The sequence below is a fragment of the Grus americana genome, chromosome 1 (genome assembly GCF_028858705.1).
Source record: "Grus americana isolate bGruAme1 chromosome 1, bGruAme1.mat, whole genome shotgun sequence".
In the NCBI taxonomy this organism is placed as follows: domain Eukaryota; kingdom Metazoa; phylum Chordata; class Aves; order Gruiformes; family Gruidae; genus Grus; species Grus americana.
The window spans coordinates 212076018-212101385 of NC_072852.1; the positions used below are offsets into that span (position 1 = coordinate 212076018).

At 39.6% G+C, this 25368-nt stretch overlaps 1 protein-coding gene across 25 annotated transcripts in view; it reads right to left on the bottom strand.

The window, feature by feature from the left end:
• DLG2 (discs large MAGUK scaffold protein 2) overlaps nt 1-25368 on the bottom strand; it is a 1065252-nt gene that overhangs the window by 346193 nt on the left and 693691 nt on the right. For all 25 annotated transcript variants that reach the window (XM_054813806.1, XM_054813780.1, XM_054813784.1 and 22 more), the window contains one exon: nt 12053-12177. In XM_054813806.1, the coding sequence (XP_054669781.1) occupies nt 12053-12177 (125 nt within the window). The remainder of the gene's footprint in view (nt 1-12052; nt 12178-25368) is intronic.

Consider the following 25368-nt stretch of genomic DNA (forward strand, 5'->3'; position numbering starts at 1 on the left):
TTGGTATTAGTGAAAATTTACTCATGATGACCTCATGCAGCATGGTCAATAATATCCAGGAGCTAAAAACAGTTGTAAATTCCACATCAACTCCAAATATCATTCCCTGCATCCTCACCTTATGAAAAAACCCAACATACAGTTAAAATTTCTCACATATCTGCTCGACGGTTGAGTCAACAACACCCATATAAAAAAGTGCCATTCTTGTGTCTGATAAAACGCAGAGACTTTAAGGATGCTCCACAGACAAAGCCAATGCAGAGTGAGGAGAGAAGCAAAACTCTGCTTGGTTTGATGCCTCCTGGAAGAGCCTCACCTCCTTACACACACTTTGAGAATGGGAAGTAGTTATTAGCTGATGGTAGCTGGTCTCACAGGGTGTAGCTATATGGGGTTGAGGGAGGAGTAGCTAACACCCATTTGATTTGCACACAGACTCAAGCATAAACTTTTAGAAAAGTCAAGCCTAAGTACATCTGTAATAGGAGGATCTCTCCTGTTTTTTCTTCTATTTTTTTTCATCACAAACATCCAGAAAGCAGAATGATATCCTGTCTGTGTATAATACTTTTGGAGGTACAGCTGTTCTAAATAATTTATAATGAAATGATTTTCTGCGACATCAAGCCTTCAGTTACTGCTCGGCTAGCATAACTCAAGGCAAATTAACTCCCTTTGCTGGGTAAGCCACACCTATAGTAATTTTGTACAGAGTTTACGATCTTTCATTTCACACATTATTCTTTTTAAAATGCCTCCTGCATAGGATAGACTCCTCTCCCCGCAGTGTAAGTCACATCGTCTTCAAGCAGAGTTAGGGACTGTGAGACACAAACATACGTCAAGGTAAAGCTGCTGGGTTGGGGACAAGCCCTTCCCTGTGCCAGACACACCAGTATAAAACACAAATCAAAACACTTCTCCGCCCATAAAAGACCATTTTGTTACTTAACAGACCTGAGACTTCTACGTTAGCTTACTGGAAATCAAGTATGACTTTACTAAAACTGATAGATTTGAAATAGTGCAGAACAGACACAAGCTTGAGGTGATGGAGGGCAGTAGCTCCGCCAGATAAAGTCAGCAGTCTCTGGCCAAACGCCCGGTTAGCAATCGATCTGGCGGTAGGCCCCACAAGCGCATGCTTTTGTTTAAATGTTTGCGTTTGATTGCGAGCTCGTGACAGCGAGGAGAGGACAGAGGAAGCAGACAGTTAAGTGCAGGCAGGAGAGGGCAGGGAGGGCAGGGGGAACGCACGGGGTGGGCAGGACGCTGGGGCTGCAAGCGCTCCAGAAGGCTTCCCTGAAATGGGCTCTCAAACTTGTGTCAAATTTTCTTTATTAACCTCTTTCGCAGGATCTATAGCCACTACTATTTCCTTTTTCTATATCTCCCTCCCCAAATTAAGTTGCTTCTCCCACCCTGCATTTCTTCTCCCTCTACATTTCTCATCCAGCTCGATCCTTAGCTTTGGTATCCCTTGCTCTTACCACATTTTTCCATTACTCCGTCCGTTCTCTAAATCCCCAGTTATCCTCAGTCTCTCTGCGTCTCGTCTCCCGCCACTGCCATGTACGATGCTTTCCTTCTGAAACTACTCCCACTAGCAACCGCGTGCTGAAGCTCCCAGCGCATCCAGCCTCTGTCGGCAGCTCGGCTTGGTCTGGGCGGCTCTGGCAGCCGGCGGAGGGAGCAGCCTCTAATGGTGGCCAGAAGGAAAACTTATGCTCACGGAACAAGTATTCATGTCTGCCCTTCAAAGCCAGAGGCCAAAGTGGGACAGCGGCGAGGCGAAGAATGAGAAAAACAAGGTGTAGGTAGCTGTGGGGTGTTGTGAGAGGAAGGCGTTGGGATAAAGGAAGGGGAAAAGAAAAACAAAACCCTGTAAAGTCTGGGATGAATGAAGGCACCAGGAAGCTGCAAAGCTCCTCCCAGCTGCAGGGCTGCTCTGCAGGCAGCTGGAGATGCCCCAGGCCAGGCTCTGTAGGTGTGGTAGAGGGCAGGGACAGCTTCCCAGCTCTGACTTACCCTCCGAGCCCGCCGGTTCAGCTGGCTCCAGCGCCATGCGGGGGCTTTGAGGCCCAGAGCCCAGAGGAACAGCAGCTGCCTCTGCCCGGCCTCGGCGAGTCCCAGCCGCTTCGTTGGGCCTGAGATACACTTTGCCTGCGAAGTACACTAAACTACTCGGTTGTTCCTCACCCGTGGTTACAACCCTCCCAACTGACACTAGCACCGTCTGAAGCATATTCAGGTTTGTGCAGGAAAACCAGTTACAACAGATAACCCAGAAGGCAATTCCAGATTCAGTATTTTTACAAGCACTTTTCATCTGGGGCTCTCAAAGTGCTTCGCAAATATGAACTCGTTTTAAGCTTCACAAGAACCCCCGTGAGGCAAAGATAATGATCACTATACCCATTTTACAAATGGGGAAACTTTAGCACAAAAGAAGAAAAGTGTTGCCACAGATCAGGCATAGCAAGTTGAAAACAAAACTAAGCAGTCTTCCCTCCCAGGCGCTTGCACTAACAAGTAGAAAACCCTCCCTTCTGCTCTGGTTTGATTGAGAATAGCTATTCCAAACAAGTTGTAGCATTAAAAAAAAAAAAAAAAAGGAGGAGAAAACATGTAGTTCAAGTTCAGTAAGACACTTCAGCAGCTTCAGAGCATCAGTACCATTAGGCTACACACTTAACATAGAGATAGCTGCAACTTTGAGTAGAATGCAAATAGGTTAAGTAGGAAAAAAACCCCCAAAACCCTTGCTTTTTTGTAATGATATGATTCAGAGCAAAATGTGCAATGGCACGATGTAAGCAACACATCCAAACAAAGTACTCACACATCTTGCAAGTTTGATATTAAAACTTGCATGTCATGGGGAAATAAATAGATTTAACCCCCCTGCTCTAACATCCACAGTAAAAGCAGAGCAAGGAATGTGACAACAGTGATGAGGTACTGTCAGGAAATATGCCTTGGCTAAAGTCTGAAAGACCAAGTGTTTATTCAAACTACAGCTGAGAGTTTTGACAGTGCAGGAACAGACTGTCTCACTGGCTATTAATTAGCATTACTTGTTTTGGCTGTCAGAAGCAAAAAGTTGACTAAGCTTTTTCTTAAAAGTTTTAGAATCAGATCTTTGCTGGTTATAAGGAACTTTTTTTTTTATGATAGCTTAAGTCAGTTCCTTTTTCATCCAAAATTTTATTTTCAGCTTCAATGGGAATTGAAGGAAACAAAGAATTCAGTAGTACCCCAGAGGGTTACACCTGTCGAATACAGGAACAGATGTGAAATATTTTTTCCTTGACTAACGCTAGACTCCATTGAGAGCTGATGATTTCTAAGGTATGTAACCACAGAAGGCTTCTTAATCCAGATAAATTATCACTGAGCTATTCAAGTTCATAACTGCAGTAGCAGTGCAAACATGCTGATGCAATAATCACTTGGATTTGAAATACCTAGTGCAGTGGGCATTATAGAACAGCAACGTATCTAAAGTCCTAATAGCACACTACTTTGCTTAAGAGGTACTCCCAAGCAGTGGCTTCAAATAGTGGGAAACAGCTCAGAAACTTATAGGGGGAAGAAACTGATCCTTTGTGTTACAAAAGAAAACTTCTACAAAAATGTCCGTCACTGCTGTCCATAAAGAGGCCCGTAAAATTCACCAGTTTCAAATACCACAAGGCAGAGTGGTACCTTTTCCTTCCTGTTAAATTCTATTCTCTTTACCTGAGAATTCAGCTGTTAAAACATAACTTCCCTTTCTTTTCTTGCACTGCATAAGAGAAATTTTACAGCCTACCAAATTATTTTCAAAATAGGAAGAGCAGAAATATGATCAAATTCAGAGACATGCTGGGGCTCTGCAATACAAATAAGAAATGCAAACTTCACATAGGAAGAAAGAGAAAAAAAAAGGATTCAGCTAAAGAAAAGTGAAGTGGTGAAAGCAACAGAAAAGATAAATACATGGTAACATATTCCATGGGTGAAAATAAATTGATAATTTCAAACTTGAGTCACAGTAAGCCATTTTCAACTTTAATGTATGAAAATGGATTTTGATTTTGTGACCTGCCTTTTTTCATGTAGATCCCCTGTGGTAATTCTATCTTTTTTCTTTGTTCCACAGTAGCTCAAAAAATGATACGCACAGATACACAGACAAACAGAGTTAATAAGATCAAACTTCCTAACACAAACCAGGACAGTGAGCAGTCAATAATTCACGATCTAATTTATGACTGTCTGCAAAGCAAGCATGTTTTGCCTAATAGGGTGAATGTCTCTTTATTAACTTACTACTAAATTATGTACTGAACTAATAGCATTGTCAGAGGCCTGTAAACAGTGCAGATATGAATCAGTGTTTTGTGGCAGCACTGTAATTATAATAACATCCTGAACAAGCTTTATGCCATTGCAACAACGCACATAGACCTGGTACTGATAGGCTTAATACAAGATCAAAAGTTAACAAACAGGGACTTAGGCAGTGAATCACAAAGCAGACACACTTCTGTTTTGATATATAATGACGGTGAAATAAAGCCAGTTGGATTGTAAAGAACGTGACCTCTCCTGGGAATTGCTCTTCACATTAATCTGAAAAAGCCCCTATTTTTTCCCTATTATCACTCCCAATTCACTTCTCACTAAGCAATCTAGAGCTGCAGATTGATACCAACAGGCAACAACTGTGTGCCTGCTGCTGCTGGAGGGATTTCAGTTTCAGACGTTTCATTAGAGGCAAAGCACTGTCAGCACAGCCCATGGGGCAAAGGCTGAAGGGGATCCTTTATCTAGCCAACTCTCAAGTGGGGACTCGTTTCTGTTTCCTCTTCTCCATTCCTTCTTTCCTTTGAGTTTCTCAGATAAATGGCACACAATAGTTATACCAGTGTGTTCCTTAATTCCAGTTTTCAAGCTTTCAACAAATAGCATGAAACTGTAATACTTCCTCTCTGTTTCATCTTTCGTAAAACACAGAAATATTTTTAAAAATCTGATCAGAATGCAATCTGTACCTTTAAATTAATTTTTCTTAATTTTGTTTTTTTATTAACATAATTTGCATGAGAAAGGGTCTTATCTTCAGAGTTCCTCTCTTGCGACATATACCTAGCTAAATTTGTAATCTTTTGACACATCAGAGTGGGTCAGTTGACAACTGAAGGGAACACAAATCTAATTTGTTTAAAACCTTTGCTGGTAGGCATGTAACTGAAGCCTGTAAGGCACAGAAATACGAGAGAAGGAATCACTATTCTATTCCAAGCTTTCTCCCTGATTTACTAGATGACTGAGGGCAAGTTATTTCAGTTCTTGTCTCCTCCTATTAGCATGTGTATTATGCTTCTTTCCCCACACCAAATCACTTTGAGAGCTGGGGGAAAAAAATCCAGTGGGACTAACTATTATGGTGATGGTAGAACAACACAGCATGCCTTAAAAATGCTGCAGTTTCACAATCCTAAACCTCCTGACAGTCAGCAATTAGAGTAATATCAGGAAAGACACATTTACAAAGGAAAGATAAACACTGCACAGCCTTAGTAGTTTTTAGTCTATGGTATTCAGATAGCTGGGGGTATGTGTGCTGTTTCTGATTAGTCTGCCAAAGATAACTCACAATCAATCTACTTTCCTCGACGTGTTTAAGTTGTCCTTACAAATATCCACACTCCTAAGTAAAAAAATTTGATAGGTTCACAAATGGAAAGAGACTGGAAACCAGTTTCCTAGAAGAAAGAATGAATGAAACAGCTACAGGTCCGGGCAGCTTACCAGGGCAGTGTGCCTCCAGGCGCCACCACTTTCTTCCCTTTGACTCACCCCTCACATCAGCTCTTTCCTCTGGAGTACAGCTCAGGCTCAAAATAACCTCTGGTACAACATTAACCCTTGAAATTCAAGCTCAAGGCCGTACAAATCTCTCTCACAGTCCTGGGAATAAACTCATTCATATTCACTCACATATGCAATAACTGATTTTCGAATCACAGGTGCAGTAAGATTCCTATGACCAAGAGATTGGTATAAAACATAAGATTTGAATACTTGTTCTATCCAAGATTCTTTTATTTGTTTTTTAGATCCCAAGACCTTTTAAATTTCACATTTTCAAACTTGCCTTCACAAAAAGGAAAAGCATATTTTTTGATAGCAATAGATAAGGAACCCATATGACCCACTCATTCCTGTAGACAAAGTTTTGAGAAAAATACCTCCATCATAAGATCGGAATTGGAGTGTGAGAAACTATAAACAGAAAAAATGATTCTTGACTCAAAACAGTTTTGGTTTACGATTGCTGCAAATAAATTCATATTTTGGGAGTCTGCTTTTTTTTAAACTTGGTTGTAATTGAAAGCTTTTCATTATTCTTTTACTAATGCTTTTTTTTAATCAAGTTATACCACTATGCTGTGCTTCTAGTTCCATAAGCTGATCACTCTTGTTTTTGCAGAGTATGGTGAATTTTTTAGATGTGCGTTGCCTTTTAGAAGCCAGAATTTCACTTCTGATCAATACGTGTCAATAGAAAAAACTGCTGAGACAGTATATTGAAGTTCTTTGCTTTATCTAGACAATTGCGCCAACCACTGTATTTTTGGTCTCTGACACAAACTCAAATAAAATAAAAAACGACACTGAGCCATAAATTACTAGTATTCTCTTTCTTCCAGAGGGTAAAGGAAATCTAAATTCAGAGCCTCTTTATTAAAAAGTAGATGTTTTCCCATGGACACCTGACATTTGTGAGATAGAAGCAGAAGTTTTTATGCATCAAAAGTCTTAAAAGATCACACTGTTGAGAGAAATTCTCCTTCAGCTCAGTGGGAATGGTTGCTACTTCTGGTTGCTACAAGCTTCAAAGAAACATGGTATGCGGCATTCAGAAAAAAACTAATTTTCAGTTAGTCTCAAGTTTATTATATTCACATTTAGCTAATCAAATCCAAAATTAATTCTTTTTTTTATTCCATGAAATTATTTACTATACATTATTTACTATGTATGAAATAATTTTCTCTGTATTATACGGATATCATAAAAGATTCCACAACTTTCTGCATTTTGCAAGATTAGGAGTGTACCTACTAGGTAACTACTTACGTTTACTTACTTAAAATCTGAATTGTGCAGTGTATTGGTTCTTATACCAGTTCTGGAAGTCAGTGCATTTCAGGGAGGGTAGTATGTAAACATAGTAGTGATTACTTCCTCAAGGGGAGCAGTCGAGGGGGAAGTGCTGATCTCTCCCTGGTGACCAGCAATAGGACATGAGGAAACGGAATGAAGCTGCATCAGGGGAAGTTCAGATTGGACATTAGGAAAAGGTTTTTCACTGAGAGGGTGGTTGGTCACTGGAACAGGCTCCCAGGGAAGTGGTCATGGCACCAAGCCTGTTCAAGGAGCATCTGGACGATGCTCTTAGCCATATGGTTTAGTTTCAGGTAGCCCTGTGAGGGGCAAGGAGTTGGGCTCGATGATCCTTATGAGTCCCTTCCACCTTGAGATATTCTGTGATTCTCTGCTTCTGTGATTAATACTTGAAAGTTCAAGAAGTCTTTCAAAACCAGGAACATTTTCTTAAAATGCATGCAGTCTAAGGTGGCTGATAACTTCTACTATTTTTTAAATAGAGTCATGGGCCATGAAGCGATACAAATTACACTACACATTGTACCTACTGTCAATAAAAGTACTGTTGTCCACTAAAGGAAAAAACACCAGGAACTTAATCACCCTTATTCCAGTCTCATGTACAGGTTTGATATATAAGAATAATCTACAGAATCAGAGAAGAAATCAGGTTGGAAGGGACCTCTGGAGGTCATCTAGTCCAACCTCCTGCTCAAAGCAGGACTAACTTGAAAGTTCAATCATATTGCTCAGGACTTTGTCCAGATGAACTTTCAATCCCCCTGAAGACAGAGATCCCATAACCTCACTGAACCACCAATTACAGTGCCTTCCTACCCTCATTAAAAAGGGGTTTTTTCCTCAGACCCAATTGGAATTTCCCATATTGCAACATGTGACTGTTGCCTCTAGTCCTTCCTCTGTGCATCTCTGCTGACCTCCCTGCTGGCCTTCACTGCTGCTAGGGCACACTGCTGACTCAGGTGCAAATTACAGAATCACAGTATCATTTAGGTTGGAAAGCACCTCTTGAGATCACCTCATGAAACGTTCCCCGCTGAAGCAAGGTTAGCTAGAACAGGTTGTCTAGCAACATGTCTGGTCAGGTTTTGACTATCTCCAAGGATGGAGACTGCAAAACCTCTCTGGGCAACCTGTGCCCAGAGTCAGTCACCCTCACAGAAGAAAGTGTTGCCTGATGTTCACATGGCATTTCATGTGCTTTGTGTCCATTGCTTCTTGCCCTGTCACTGGTTGCTCTGATAAGCGTCTGGCTCCTTTGTCTTCATACCCTCCCATCAGGTATTTATACCTGATATTTATGTACTTATAACTATAAATTACCCACCGGGACTCCCAGGTCCTTCCCTACAAAGCTGTCTTCTAGCCTGCCAAGCCCCACCCTCTACTACAGTAGAGAGTTACTCCTTCCTAGGTTGCATTTGCTTTTGTTGGACTTATGTGAAGCTCTGGTTGACCTACTCCTCCACTTGTCAACCCATACATACAGGTAAAAGATTTGCAATGGTCTGTAGCATCAAGTCCATTTCTTGCGGGTCACTTTTATAATCTTGCTATTTGAAGAACTTGACTCAGCTGAGTTAGATCAAAGGAACTTCACATAAAATACAGTAAAAGTGATTTTACACGATTTTATGATTTAAAAACAGACTGTAGATTTAGAAGCCAGTTCAAACAGTCCATGCTGCTGTATAATAGTGTCTACAGGCAGAGTCTGAGGCAAAAATGGACACCAGAAAGGATATAGTTTTTCTGTCCTTAAACACCAATCTGGAATTCTCAGGCTATCACTGTTCTTGGCAGATGTTACTGCATGTTGATCTTTTGTTCCTATAGAATGGCCTTAGCTGATAAACTCTCAGTTATGTAAATTAATTATTATGTAAGTCAGTGGAGACTGCCCCAGGGTAGCTCTTCTGTTCAGTGGTATATCAGTAATGATCACTGATACATACATTTTCAGGTGTCCTAAAACATGACAGGATTGTCTTTGCTAGCATTGTAGCAAAGTGAAACCCAATTACCAGATAAAACAAGGAAAGGAGGAATCTTCCCCTAGGAAAAACACTGTGAAATAAAATTGTCTCACCATCAAAACCTAAAACCTGTTTATATGGAGTTCCAGACAGAATATTTTCTTGGAAATCATAGTGAGGTCTTTTGAATTATTTCTGCCATTTCACTATAAAGTACTGAAAAAGCAATCTTCTGTAACATTAAAGCATCATGGAAGTATACAGCTTGTGTTTGACCATAAGAGTGGGAAAGATGGGTTAGTGCAAATTCTTGTGTACTACGAAGTTTTAGAAGAGCTTGTGGGAAACTGAGGCAGAAAAAAAGCCCCTTTGAGCATTGAGGAGCATACAGAATTCCAGATACTCTATATAATAATTCATAACGTGATATTTACCTAAAAATTTTGAGATTTTTCATGTTATTTAGTGTAAAACTCATGAGATTAAGTCAACTCATTTCCCTAATGGCAGTTAGAGAAACATATTTCAAGGTGTTTGCAGGTTTCTTTGAAGTAAAAAAGTTCTGCAGATCCAATTTGAACTAATTGCATTCAGATATTCAGTATTAACAAGAGAAGAGTTTCGTGTAAACTGTGTTTACAAATGAGAACAGAAAAACGACCATGCCAAATATATGCTTATCAATTATAACATTTTACTTCAAAATGTGCTAACAAATACGATACTCTCAGAATATTAACTTAGTAATAAAATAACTATACTTGTACCACTAAACTTTTATTACAAAACACAAAGTTTGCCAGGTCCAATCTTAATATAGATTAACGAATTGCATTACTATGCCATCTTTTGGGGGTTTAGAAGGTCTTTCTAAGACCTTTACAACACAGTGATTACTAAATAATCATGAGTTAAATTTACAGTAGTTAATGAGTATGGCAATGAGTTATGAAATACTTGATTTCATACAAGGATAGCATGACAAAATACTGCAATGGCTTCTGTCTTTTTAATGGCTTAAACTAGAAAAGCTTTCAAAAGTAATTAAAAACTCTACTAAAAAGATATTATTTTTTGCAAGGGATTCTTTCTTATTTGTGGAGAGGCAGATGCAAGTTTCAGACCCCCTTATGCTGTTCATCATCTCAAATTTGATAGCGTGATTTCCAAATACTGGTGCTTCCTCATGCTCTGCTTTGCATGAAGCTCATCTGGCCCAATGCAGACATTTACGATATAGATCACTACAGCTGAAGTAGTTGAAGAAAATCCTTTTCACTTGAGTCACCAGTGAAAATATTGGCCCTTTTGAGATGTGATTCTTCGGTTCTATTTTAGACATTGACTTTTGGATGAGATGAATCAGTGCTTAGGTTTTTCTTCACTACTAGGAGACTCTAAGATGACTAGCTTAGGAGTAGATCACAGAATCACAGAACGGGAGGGGTTGGAAGGGACCTCTGGAGATCATCTAGTCTAACCTCCCTGCTAGAGCGGGATCACCTAGAGCAGGTTGCACAGGATTGTGTCCAGGCAGGTTTTGAATATCTCCAGAGAAGGAGACTCCACAGCCTCTCTGGGCAGCCTGTTCCAGTGCTCAGTCACCCTCAGAGTGAAGAAGTTATTCCTCATATTGAGACGGAATTTCCTGTGTTCCAGTTTGTGCCCATTGCCCCTTGTCCTGTCACTGGGCACCACTGAAAGAAGTCTGGCCCCTTCCTCTTGAGATTCACCCTTCAGATATTTATAAGCATTGATAAGACAAGATAGGTGCATTTTAGTCATAAAATTATGTGAGATTATTCCTACTCCTTTTGTCTACAATCTTATTTAGACTGTAAATTCTTCAGGCATTGCCAACCACCATGGCTCTTCATCACCATCACAGTAAAAATAAGAATAGTTTCCAAAATAAAATTACTAATCTAGTGTAAGAAATATCCAAAACTTACTCTAAAAGCTGTCCAACTTCCCCTACTTTTAACTTTGAATTAAAGGAAAAGGCTTTGGCAAAAATGTTACCATTACCATCTGGCCACATTTCATGAATTTTAGACCATCTGTTTTTGGCAAAGGCTCCCAGATCTTAAATTCCAGTGCTGAGATCATGAAAGCTTCAGAATTTTATCCCAAGTCTTTCCAGCTAACTTGCCTTTTTGGAGCATCAGTAGGCTTCACGACTCACAGATGAGTGGCAGTGTCTGTGATAGACAGAAGCCTTTCTGCGTTCAGTCCATAAGGAAAGAAAAGCACAAGCACTTCTGTGGTTCCTCTTGTTTAAGAGATGTGCTACCATGTATTTGAGAACCTCAAGTGACCTGTGTGTCCATCTCAGGAGCTACAGCAATAGGCTACTCTGGAGGTGACTCAGAATATAGAGCATAGCCATCACCTCCTCACAGAGCAAGAAAATGTTTGGAAACAGAGGTAAGCACACCTCACTACTGCAGTCAAATAACAGGGCACGTCTACAATTAGCTATGACTATTTAGCAGTGGCTCTGTAGTTTGGGAAGGCTTCATAGCCTTAATATATGACATCAATACATAGTTCTTCAGCCATGAACATACAAAGACCAAGCAGAGACAACGTTCATGCTGATCTGCCTTTTTCCTCCTCCTGTCCCCATTCTGCCTTTTGTACTAAATTAAATGACTGGTACAAAGACGGAGGTGGCACCAGCAAATGCCCCTTTACACAGGATTTTAACCTTATTCAGTTGCTTTAAGCTGCTTAAATCAACTCTCCTGCCTTAGCAGAGAGGAGGCTATAGTCATGTCATTTACTTCCCCTGGCCCCCTGAAAGACCTAGTTTGCATTTGACTCCTAGAGAATAATTTATAATAATGATGCATTTTGTTTCCAAACATACAAAATTAGTCAGTTTTTACCTGAGTCTTCCATCCTCTGCTGCAGCTCCTCCTGGTATAATCTTAGTTATGAATATCCCAGGATCATCCCCAATGTGTGGGTTATCTGTTCCTCCAGCAATACTGAAACCCAGGCCGGAATTCCCCTGGAAAAATTAAAAAAAAAAGAAGTAAATGCATTACCATATGCTAGATTTCTACAGAATTTATTTGCAGTGCAGGAACAAAGTATCCTTGCTTCTTAAAGGAAGCACTTTATTTGGCAACTCCACACTTGAAGGCAGGTGACTCAGAAAAAATTAATTGTCAGTTAAAGGACAGAGGCTGCAAATGCAAAGATTTCCCAGAGTTAATGGCAGAGTTAATGGATGCTCCTACAGAAGCAGGATTTGACCTAAATTTAATTGTTTTCAAAAGCAGTCACATAAATTAGCATCTGAACTCCAATATGAATTTATCCAAGTCAATGAGAGCTAGAGGCTAAAAACACTTCAGAGCTTTGAAAAAAGACTTGAAAAACCACTGTCATTTATAAACCGAAACAGTGAATAACATTTAGCTCTGAAGTATTTTAGCACACCATTTTCTGTGGAAAAGTGATCATTGTTCAGATGCACATGCTTTAAAAAAAAATAAAAATCCACAAAACAAGACTATTTTTTTCATCTTACCGGTTTGCTAGAATGAAATATTTGAAAGACACATTATGAGGGTCTACTCAATAATCCTATTATTGCTTCTTCTACTTGTGAGAATATCATGAAAGATAAATAGGCATATACACACATACAAACACTTGCATCTTAAGTCACTGTTTTTCACATACAATTCAAACCCACAATTCTAACCCATTTTTACAAGTATCTATTAGTTATTATGGTTTTCTGTAGAAACTCACATTTATCAGAGACATTCTTTTGAATAAATTCAATGCAATACTTGATCCTTTAAGTCTCTCTCATCCCAAAGTATTTTTATAATTAGGTATTTAGGCTTACCACAGTGATACAAGACTATTGATACTGCAGAATATGTACACTGCTGCGGATGAAATATGTTTAGGGCACTAAAAATACTTTTATTTCACTCAACTTCTCAGATTATTGGGAGTTTGTTTCCTTCACTCCTGCTTGTGGACAGGTATCCAGTTCAGTCCTAGTGAGAAGAGTTACTAACAAAAATGGATTTTTTTCTTTTTTTTTAATTTAAATAAAATCTCATTTCTGCTTTTTTGAACTTTGCTTCAGTTAGTAGGTCAGGCATGCAATGCATTTTGTGTGCGAAAGCCTGCATGTTGCCTGCCTGCAGCATATCAAATTCTCAGTTCTGTTATCAGTATTCTACATTCACGAGCGATGCAGTTCTCATTACTCAAGAGATGTACATGCAATCTGCAGCTCTACTATCAGCATATAATCGTGAATAAATTTTCAGTACTGAACTAATTTATAATCCAAGGAGAAGGATTTAGGACTACACATGTCTTAATGCTTCTCAGCTAGCTATAATATGAAAAACATTATAATACTGAAACACTCTGTATAAATTTTCTGTAGAGTTAATAAACATCTCCAAGCCAGCATTATAAATCTTTGATTTAATCTCCCTTTCATCATTAGGATCATCTCTGATTCAGGTTATTGTCCCAATATTTTAACACATGCCTAATTATAGAGTGCACTCTACACCAACATGCACTCTAAAAATACTTTAAGAATATTTTCCTGTAAGTTTTTCTCTATGTCATATTATTATTTAAGCTAATCTTCCAACTCATAATAATGAAAAAATGTGTACTTATACACACTTCAGAAAGCCTGGAACAAAAGCCTTAAAACACTACTAAATCCAAGGGCAAATTTCTAGAAAGTTTGAGTAAGTAATACATGATTTTTAAGGAAAAAAAACCTCTAAAAATTAAAATTGTTTGTTTTATTCTTCACTCCAAAGAGATTTAAAAAAAATATGCAATAATCTTTGTTTCTGAATAGAGATGGATTTCCAAATCCCCAAAACCTACTATTGATAGGGAAAGAGGAGGAGCCGGGCAGCAAGGAGAAATTTGGACATAATTTTTAGTTGGTTAGGGAACACAAACAGCCATATCATAATAAAAAAGCGTGCCTGAAGAGCTTTAAAAACTCTCAAAGCTTGCCTGTTATGTGGGGTGTGCTTAGCTGTTACAGTTCTTCACATAAAGTTCACTAGATTTCTTAGCAGGAAATAACTTCTGAAAAGGTTTCACACTTTCCCTGCACTCTTTTTCCTCCTACCATACTTTTTTCCCATTAACTTTTAAGAGCTAAAAAATACAGCAATGCTGCCTGTAAGCAGTGATGTGGTAAACCAGCTACAGACTTCTCAGGAGAATCAGTGCTAGCCTTTGACATTTATCCATAAATGTGCATCTGTTACACTGCAAGACTATTCCGATTCTGCCCCTTAGGAATAACCTTTTAAAAGAACAGGGCAGCACTCCTCACTGGCATTTTTGTATTCAGAGAATTTCAAGCAATTATTCTGGCTGCAGTCCTTGACTTGATCAACAGGATCTACAAGCTGTCACACACTGGCTGCCTCAGCAGCGAGGTATATCCCTGCAAGGTTTTCCTGCACCAGAAATTGTGCTGCAAAAGCTAAATGCAATTACACATTTTTTTGTTTTCACTGCGGTTCTTGAAGGGTCTGCATTGGCTACATGGAAAAATCTTTGGTCTTTGTACTTCAGCTCATGGCCAATAAGGCTAAAAGCATGGCTACCATCGTTCACGGGTAACTGGCCTATTAAGAGCCTTGGGTTGTAAAATAATGCAATAGGAACATTCTGGTTAAAAGCTACTGTATTTCAGTTCTGAGCAGCAATACTGATGTACAGGTCTCTCCTCTCGCCTCACGCTCTCTCTTACTGGTGTGCAGGTTCATCAGCATATGGTTGCTATGGTAAAACTCATTGCAGTTGATGAGCTGTAACTCCAAGTTCCAGTTAAGTGCTGTCTATGAGCACAACACTTCCTGAACCTTTCTGCAACAGTTAGCTCCCCACCCTTTACTTTTTGCACCTCCTTTGTCCTCATCCCAGAAAAAGAAGAGTGTGTTAATTATCTTCACAGCTTTTCTTGGCATATCTACGTCACCCTGTCATTTCATGTTAACCAAAGAAAATGTCTCCCTCCCTCAGCCCAAAACAACAGCTGAACCATCACTTAGCCACTGCATTTTCCAAGGTGGAACATTCACATTTTCTCTCATGCTGACTCTCATGTTTGGGAGTGGTTCTTCATAAATATCTGTCAAGTTAATTCACTGCACTCTTCCATTCCAAGCCTTACTTCTCTTGGATGCTTACAAAGCAACAATGAGCTCAGAGGCCTGGTGACAATGCAGATAAATGTTTAATAAGAACTAATAGCAGCTGATACAGAGGAGAAGGGGTGTAAAGCAACAGAAGTCTTCCACCTTTGGGATACTCCTTTGATACTTTTTAACTGAGATTCATATTTAGGCCTAAATATGCTTACCTGCTTTGTTTCAGGATTCTTCGGCAGAAGATTTAGCCAAAAATCCAAATACATATGTAGGGGACAAAAAACTCTGAAGAAGTCTCAGACCTACAGACTTTAATGGCATTGCTCAAACATCCTTATTTGCATGTCCAAACATATAAAGGTCCAGCTTCAAATAATTCTATGTTCAATTGATATTAGCTAAATTATCTCTTGACCTAAATCTTGCCACCTCCTTGTCCAAGTTCTCAATTGCTGCTACTATAAAAACCTCATATAATTAGTTACTGGCTATGCAGGGAAGATTTGCATGAAATTACTCAGCAATAAATGCATGAATGTACTTCTATAATTGTTAGTTCAGCTTCTTACTAGCTTCCCTGCCTTTTGTTGCAAGACCTCAGTCATGCACGCAGCCTGACAAAAGGCTTAGCATAGTACAACATGCCCAGTTTGGCTTAAAAAAACCATTGCCTCAGTTTCTTCCTATTCATGCTGGATATTGCATGCTTCTCAGGAATTTACCATCAAGCTCAAATTTCTTTCTTGGCTCAACTTTAGTTTTCAAACAGAGAAACTTAGGTCAAATTACCAAATCAAGATAATGTCTCCCAGCCCAGCCCCTCCTTCCTGTTCTCCTCCAAAGGGAAGGTCAGTACTTCTTCTTAAGGTTTACTACACAAGCCTGCCTCCTTTATGCCTTTCTCAGACAGGGCTTTGCACCTCCTCAAGGATCAGCTGAGTTCTTTATAGCTCAGCCTGAGCAGGGAAGAGGCCTGGCTGTAATTCTTCTGACCCTGGAGGGGCAGACAACCTCCATCAGAGACACACTATGGCTTCGGATGACTGATGTTATACCTTCTGCCAACACTGAAACACAACACTTAGGGTCAGAGTAAGATGATGGATGATTAACATGCCAGGGAAAGATAATAAAACTTGCAAGTTCTGGCCAGTTTGAATCTCTTCCCTCAAGACTTGTTATACTGCCAACATAAAGATCACAAAAGTAAAGTAAGAATCCCCAGCAGGTAATGGTTGTGGGTAGCCAGAAGGCCATGAGACCCATCGTTCTTATTTAGCCTTCCATATTGCGTTCTCCTTTTACACACCACTATAAGCAGCCATATAACAGGCTGCATCTTCATAGGTTGCAGTATTTTATATATGTGTGTGTGTATATATATGTATATATATACTCTCTGGCATATTTTGCCAGAGAATAATCCTCAGAAGTGCTCCACACTGACTTCCGTGGGAACAGAGTTAAGTCGACACTGAGAACTTACAAAGTTATTTTCCCATGACATTACAGCTCTCCATGGATGATAGCCTTCCATACACTTCTACAAATAATTTCCTTCTTATTGTGTCTCATTTTTTTCTTTTTTCTGCTCAAGACCTGCATTTCACTTTAGAGCAGAGTTTGATTATGAATGATGTAAAGTCATTCAGTCTTTAACAAAATCATGGAAGAATGGAAGTAGAAATGACATCAGAAATGCACACGTGGTGGGCTGATCCTGGCTGGACGCCGAGTGCTCACCAAAGCTGCTCTGTCACTGCCCTCCTCGGCTGGGCAGGGGAGAGGAAATATAACGAAAGGCTCCTGGGTCGAGATAAGGCCAGGGAGAGATCACTCACCAATTACTGTCACAGGCAAAACGGCCTCGACTTGGGGAAATTAATTTAATTTATTACCAATCAAATCAGAGTCGAGTCATGAGAAATAAAACAAAACAAAAAACCCACTTAAAACACCTTGCCCCCACCCCTCCCTTCTTCCCGGGCCCAACTTCACTCCCCATTTCTCTCCCTCCTCCCCCTCAGCGGCACAGGGGGACGGGGAATGGGGGTTGTCGTCAGTTCATCACACGGTGTCTCTGCCGCTCCTTCCTCCTCAGGGGGAAGACTCCTCACACTCTGTCCCTGCTCCAGCCTGGGGTCCCTCCCACAGGAGACAGTCCTCCACCAACTTCTCCATCGTGAGTCCTTCCCAGTTCTTCACAAACTGCTCCAGCGTGGGTCCCTTCCACGGGGCCACAAGTCCTGCCAGCAAACCTGCTCCAGCGTGGCTCCTTTCTCCATGGGGCCACAGGTCCTGCCAGGAGCCTGCTCCAGCGTGGGCTTCCCATGGGGTCACAGCCTCCTTCAGGTGTCTCCACCTGCTCCGGTGTGGGGTCCTCCATGGGCTGCAGGTGCCTATCTGCTTCACCATGGACCTCCATGGGCTGCAAGGGAACAGCCTGCCTCACCATGGTCTTCTACATGGGCTGCAGGGGAATCTGCTCCCGTGCCTGGAACACCTCCTCTCTCTCCTTCTTCACTGACCTTGGTGTCTGCGGAGTTGTTCCTCTCACATCTTCTCACTCCTCTCTCTGGCTGCAATTGCTGTTGGTGGTTTTTTGTCCCTCTTCTTAACTCTGTTAACCCAGAAGCACTACCACCGTTGCTGTTGGGCTCGGCCTTGGCCAGCAGCGGGTCCGTCTTGGAGCCGGCTGGCATTGGCTCTATCAGACATGGGGGAAGCTTCTGGCAGCTTCTCACAGAAACCACCCCTGTAGCCCCCCCACTACCAAAACTTTGCCATGCAAAACCAATACAGCACATCAAGAGCAGACTGAGTTCTTCCCTGTAGAAGGACCAAGTATTTTACCATACTAAATAGGCATAGCACAATAACATAGAAATTGTTTTCCATTTTAAGTTTTTTTAATTCTAATCTGTAAGGTGACAGCAGAACTCACATAGACACTTTTTGAATGACTTAATTACTTCAGTGCTTCTAAAAGAAATTCTGATAATCTTCTGAAGTGACATGATTTTGAAGCTCTCTGGCATTTAAGGTTTTTTTTTAAAAAAAGATGTGAACTGCACAGAATTCACTTAACTATTGCTGCAACCTCACCCCATCATGGCAGCGTACCAGGAAGCCTGTTTCACAGAGTCCATCAGTCAGCAAAAAGTCCAAGACAGAACAAGGAATTTCCCAGAATGGTTTCCAGAGGTGGAGAGCTGTTTCAGGTGACAACACATACTCCCACAGCCTCTGTTACTGAAATGATCTTTGTGGGTTTTTTTTTTTTTGGGGGGGGGTGTGTTGGTGGTTTTTTTGTTTGTTTGTTTGTTTTGGTTTTTTTTACTCACAGGTTTAAGGGAGCCATTTTACTTAGCTGTTAAGGAATATAAGTTAGTGTTAACAAAGCTGTGATGTGCTGAACTATGCAAATAATAAATAAATAGTAGTATGTAAATAAAAGCATTGATGTAAGTCAAGTCTACAATGCTTTCCACTGGTTTCAAGGGTTTTGTCCAAGAAAGAGTATCAACTTTCCATCATATAAGATTGTTTTCCTGCTTCACAGTAAACTTCAGTCCAAACACAGTATCACAGAAATGTATGATAACTCTTCCATTAGGCCCTAAGAAATGCTGCTCATCAGTAAATACAAGGGAAGTTAAGCGTGGTCACAGCATACATGTTTGTGGATGAAGCATTCAAGACCATTCATGAGATCATGTAAAAGAGAATTAAAATGCCTGACCCTCACTGCCTTTGTGAGCTTACACTTCTTGCTATTTCTTTTTGGGAAGTTTCATTGCTTGGACAAGAAAGGAGAAAGGGAAAGGGTAGTAATAATATATATACACACAAAGTGCTGCAAACTTTTGAACAAAAGTGATAGGGAAAAATGGTTAATTAGATAAGAAATAACTTAATCTGTGATTTGTAATCTTGCAACAATTCTGTTCCCCTATAAAATTTCAAGACTTTAAAAAAAATCTTCTCTTGCCAAACCACATGCTCATAAGAAGTAGAATTTTATTTATTAAAGAAAACACAAACAGAAAACACTGCCTATGTTCTTTATTCTTAATAGTGTATCTAAAAACCTTATAATTTTATGTCAAGATGTTTGTGGTTTCTTTTTAGGTTTTTTTTTTTTCCTGTAGGCTTTGTACCTCTGCTCTGGTGTTCACAGCCAAATTTGTGGAATGCTTTTCTCTCTCACATCTTTTACAGATGGCTTTAAAGTATGAATTGCTGCCTAAATTTCCAGTTTTAGTCAGAGCAAGTTTAGTCAAGAGAAGGCTCGCAGAATGATAGCTGACCCATTCCTAAATACATGCTATATTTTTCTTCTGTCTTCCTTTATTACAACTTTCAACGTCCCTATCAATTTTGTTACTTGATACTCTTCAAAAATTACCTGTTGAAGTTTACAATGGGAATTATCCTTCAGCCTTTTAAGAGCACTAAAAATCTGTAGGTTCAGTAAATCCTCACTTTTCTTTAACCTAAGGAATGCTGCTTTTCTCTTGTTTATGCAGAATTTCAAAATACTTTAATACAAAGGTAAGTTATATCCTCTGAAGTCAGTGTAGACTTGCGCTGTGGTTTAACCCGGCAGGCAGCTAAACACCACACAGCCATTCTTTCACCTCCCCCCACAGTGGAATGGTGGAGGGAATCAGAAAAAAATCCTGTAACAGTCATGAGTTAAGATAAAGACAGTTTAGTAGGACAGAAAGGGACAATAACAGTAATAATAATAAATATACAAAACTAGACTGCACTGGAACTAGATGATCTTTGAGGTCCCTTCCAACCCAAACCATTCTATGATTCTATGATTCTATGAAAATAGGTGATGCACAATGCAATTGCTTACCACCAATCAATGCCTGCCGAGTTCCGGAACAGCCCTCCCCACCAGCCAGCTCCTCTAGTTTATATACTGAGCATGATGTCATATGGTATGGAATATCCCTCTGGTCAGTTGGTGTCAGTTGTCTCAAGTGTGTCCCCTTCCAACTTCTTGTGCACCCTGAACCTCCTAGCTGGCAGGGTGTGAGAAGCTGAAAAGTCCTTGAGTTACTGTAAGCACTACTTCGCAACAACTAAAACATTAGTGTGTTAGCAACATTATTCTCATACTAAATCAAACCCACAGCACTGTACCAGCTACTAGGAGGAAAAGAAACTCTATCCCAGCCAAAACCAGGACAACTTGGTATGCATTTGACAGAATTTCAGAATTTCACATACATGCATCAAAATCCTAAAGTGTTTCAGCTTTGGCTGCTACTGGCAAGGCACTTTCTGACTCTGTGTAAGTAATGCACACTTTTCTGATGGTAATGTTGGCTAAGGAATTATGCTGGTTTTGCTAAAAAGGAGATTTACTTGGTTTTGCTTTTCCAGTCTAATGCAGCACCTTCCTGTAAGTAAATGTTGCTGTGAGGAAATGTTAATTCATAAACTACTGTTGTGTTTATTTCAGATGGTGGAAAAAAGTGTCCCTTGCTTGAACTATGAAACATACTCTGAGACACCTAATTTGAAACTTGACTTTTTAATACATTTCAGTAAGATTTTTTAATCACTGTGTACTTATTTTTATTTTTTACATTCCTGCTTAAGTGAAGGCATACTTCTGAAATCTTATAAATAGTAAAATATTCAACTAATACTTGTTTTCTACAGATATTCACAACAATTTGGCTGGAATACTCAGCAAAGTTTTGTTATGTCCAAAATTAATCTCTCACAGGGTACCTCTTTAATTAACAAAACCAGTTTTACAACAACACAGCCGTACTAGAGTCCTGGCTAAGGCTGCTATCAGCTTTGGCTCCCCTTAGGGTTCTTCACTCAGAATACTTCCGTTTCAGATGAAAAAAACCCAACATCTTCTCCCATGAGACAAAAAAAATAACATGTCTTTCCATAAACCACATTCACCCTTGTTCTACAATATTAGGTTTCTCCAAGAACTACTCAACAGCATGAGAAAGTGAAAGCTGAGAATGAGTCAAGCTTCGAAAACTGTGGGGAATTAATTTTTTTTGGCAAGAGACAGGGGAAAAAAAACCCACTAAGAGCTGTGGGGCAAGTAGAAAGAATCAAGTAACATACTCTACAAATGAGACAAATGATTGAAAACTGACACTAATTGACAGTCTTGGGAGGATTAGATACAGACCAGGATTTGCTGCTGCTCTGAAATAGTCCTTCATAGGCTTTCTCTTTTTCTCTGTGCTAAAGCAGAGAAGATTACTTAATTTGGCACCTAAGATGGTTATATGGAGGAAATACCTCTAGATATACCAAGCCCAAGAAGAAGATGATCATCAGAATTTGCTGGAAAGATCAGTGGGTGCCAAGTACTTCTGTAGACTTTGTTTGATAATATTTTTCTCCACAAAGTACTTTTCACTTAAAAAATACAACTCTCTCTTAGCCATCTGACAGCGAAGTGATAGGATTTTGAAGGATTTTTTCTGCCTTTCACTCAGCCATGCTTAGTTCAATGGCACATATATAGTGGGAGTGTTTTACCCATCACTCAGTAATGCCCAGTTCAGCAGCACGCAGCCACGTTGCAAACAACGGCTTAACAAGTTAATGCTTCATCCCACTGAAATGAACAGGTGATTTTATAATATGCAAAACACTTCCATCTAATTCAGGATTTTGACAGAAAATGTTTGTTAAACCCACCTACTCAAGGCTCTATGATCTTTAAGACAAGACACGATTCTGCTTTGCAATACTTTCACAATCTGGCATTTATACTAGTATCGTTTTTATATTCTGAACAAAATTCATGCTAAATGACCAAACCATTTCCTGCCATACAGTATGTGGTTCTTTGGCCATCTCCCACTCTAATACAGACCTTTCTAATCCTGCCACATCTAATCCTGTCATTAGACTTAAATCATTCCAGCAATGTTTTCAGGTATTTGCATACTATACTGTGCTTTTCTTGTAGTGTGTTTTATCCAAAGCTCAAGTTTCAAAAGCCTAAACACCAAAGCCACATTTCTGTCTCATTCAGAGAACAAGGACATTTGCATATTTATCAGAGTGCTGTTGAACTCTTCTGTACTTTCAAATCTACTCAAGAGTAACATAATTCATGAAATTCTCACTTCTCCCACGTATCCTGGCACACTCCCCAGAGCCAGAGTTTTGAGACTCCATAGTTATATTATGCTCCATATGGTACAGATTTTCATCTCTCACGGTGCCATTTGTTGTTTTCAAGCCCCTTATCAGGTTCAGCACGTTCATTACAAAGCCACAATACACACAACTACAACTGCTTCGACTACAACTGCCTCGTATGCTTACTCTCACTTGTTATCTGTGGAGGGATATTGTTCTCTCAGCTCTGCCCAGATGAAGTACAGCATTCAGGAAGGAGAATTTTAAAAAAGATTCAATGGATTTGTTTTTTCATAATATATGTGAAATCTACAACACCATAAACCAGCAAATCTAGACAAGGAAGGAAACCACTACTGAAGTGAAGCAATCCCTTGAAAAAATGCTAGTGCATCCTCTGCCAGACTTTGATGTATACAGATTGATGCAAAAGGATAGAGATGTGAACTCTCTTCAGGTTTGGTTTTCTCTGTTGTATCTCTATTAAGCTCACATTATCAGCTTCTGAGCTGCGGCAAACATGTATGCCTACCTTTTTCTTCAACGTGTTTCTCATCCTACTGCAGTATTATCTGTAGGGACAGTCTTTCCCAGCATCATGGGAGTGTCATGACCTCTCCTATTCTGTCTCATACTGAAAACTTAGGCAACATACATCCTCTTTTAGTTAGCTACACACAATGAAAGCAAACAAATGTCACAGAAAACACAGTCTGATGAGTAGCTGAAAAGTAGCACGGGAGAAAACTGAATGTCCAAAATGTTTCATCAAAACACAGATGCGTGTTCTTTGGAGGAGGAACATGCTGCTCCTGGGGAGTGAAAGGTTTCACTTCACTTGAAAAAAATCTTTCCTTGTCATATTGTGTCACTCCAGGCTAGCACTAGACTTCTCATCCACAAGACCCTGAGAGCTTTCTGAACTCCCAGGGGTACACAATCAAAAGTGAAAAAATCAGATCAAGGAAAGGAAAGCACCCACTAAGTGCTAATAGTAACTAGACATAAGGGGGGTGGGGAAGAATAGGAGTAAGAATAAAACACTAACAGGAATTGAAAGAATAGCAAAGCTTATTCAAGAGACAGGCTACTTTTAAAACTTTGACATGATCATCGCTGAAGCTTTCACAATGCAATTACCTGCAAAAACGGAGGAAATTAAGACATGATTAAATGTAACTTTGTGACAGAAGTAGACAGTCATGTTCTGTACAAGGACTTAGGGAACAGAAACCTGATTTTACTGAAGCTGTGGAAGCCAACAGGGTTTCACCACATAGTGCTAGCACTTGAAAGAAGAAAACGCCTACTGATGACTTCAGTTCCTCTCTAAAGGATGGCACCTCTCATCCCTTTCTGCTGATAATTCAGTGCTATGAAAACCCCAGTGGCTGTCTTCATACTATGTGGAAACTCCTTGGTTACACCAGTTTGTAGCTCTAAGTCTTTGTGTTGAAATACTGCCTAAATGGGTTTACCTGGACAGATCGCATGATAACTATAGCATTGCTTTGTAAAGCACTTAGGGGAATTTGAGACTCCTGAAGTATTAAAGGGGCTGGAATAAGCCCAAGTTCTAAGCTATTGTCTAAGCTATTGTTCTTTGCCGTTTGACTGTCATATTCACAGATATGAAATGAGTATATTTAGTTGTTCTCATCTTGCGATTTGTTTTTTAGCGTATTCTTAGCATATTATAGCCCAACAATTTTTTGGGTTATATTTGTTTACTGAAATACATATAGGCTTAATCATTTAGATTAAAATTCTGGAATGTTTACATCTAGTATAAGATTTTGATAATCTTTTCTTTCCAACTCTTATTCAATCCTGCATCAAAGGAAGTGCATGAGTAAAACTCTTAATTTGCCTCCTTATTCAAAATCATGATCTTCAGGGCATGTCATCTGGAAGAAAAAGATAAACTATTAATGAACAAAAAGGCCTTTAAGGCTTTCAAGTTCAAGCAAAAATCCTAGAGGCAAATGACTGAATATTGTTGCTATTGCATCACTTACCTTGCCATCATTGCACTATTCTAGTGGCTAAGCATGCAGAGCTTAGCATTACCTTCTTTTTTAATATAAATTAAAACACTTTCTTAGTTTGAATAACACTTAAGACTTTTCTTTCAGGCCCCATGATGCTCAACTATAGATTTCACTGAGAAGAAATACAAGGAAGAATAACTAACATTCAATGCAATTCATTCTTCTTTGTTTTTCACAGACACACATCTAAATCTCATCATTTTTTCCCAACTTTGTGCTGACCCTATTTTATTGTAACATTTCATTTCAGTGTCCATTTTGTTTCTTATTCTTAGCAAACCTGATTGGCCGTGACCCTGAGCAATCTGCCAGAACTTCAAAGCTGTCTGTCTCTGAGCAGGAGCTTGGACTATATAACCTCCACAAATTCCTTACAAACTGAATTATTCTCTGCTTCTATGAAATACCAGTGTCACAAATACAAAACAACTTTCAAAATCTGCTGCCAGCCTAGGAATAGTTCAGCACCTAAAAACTTCCCTTCTGAATTTTGTCTTAATTATTACATGATAATTAAACATTCATGCACGGATATGTCCCTACAAAATTTCCTTTTTCAAGATTTGTACCTGTACATTCTTAAGTGCAGAGGCTTTCTTGACATGGTCTCTGTGAAAGTCAGATGAAACTCATGGCTAAAACTGTACCTTGGATAACTTTCACATAGTTTTTTGAAACCAAACAAATTAATTTTGTCACATGAGAAGTGCACAGTTCCTTTACATTAGAAAAATCAATTTTACAGGTGTTCTGGGAGGAAGAAGTGAAGAGGAATCTTTAACCAGATATCTGTTTGCCAAACTTGGCTAAAAACATTCCCTAGGCAGT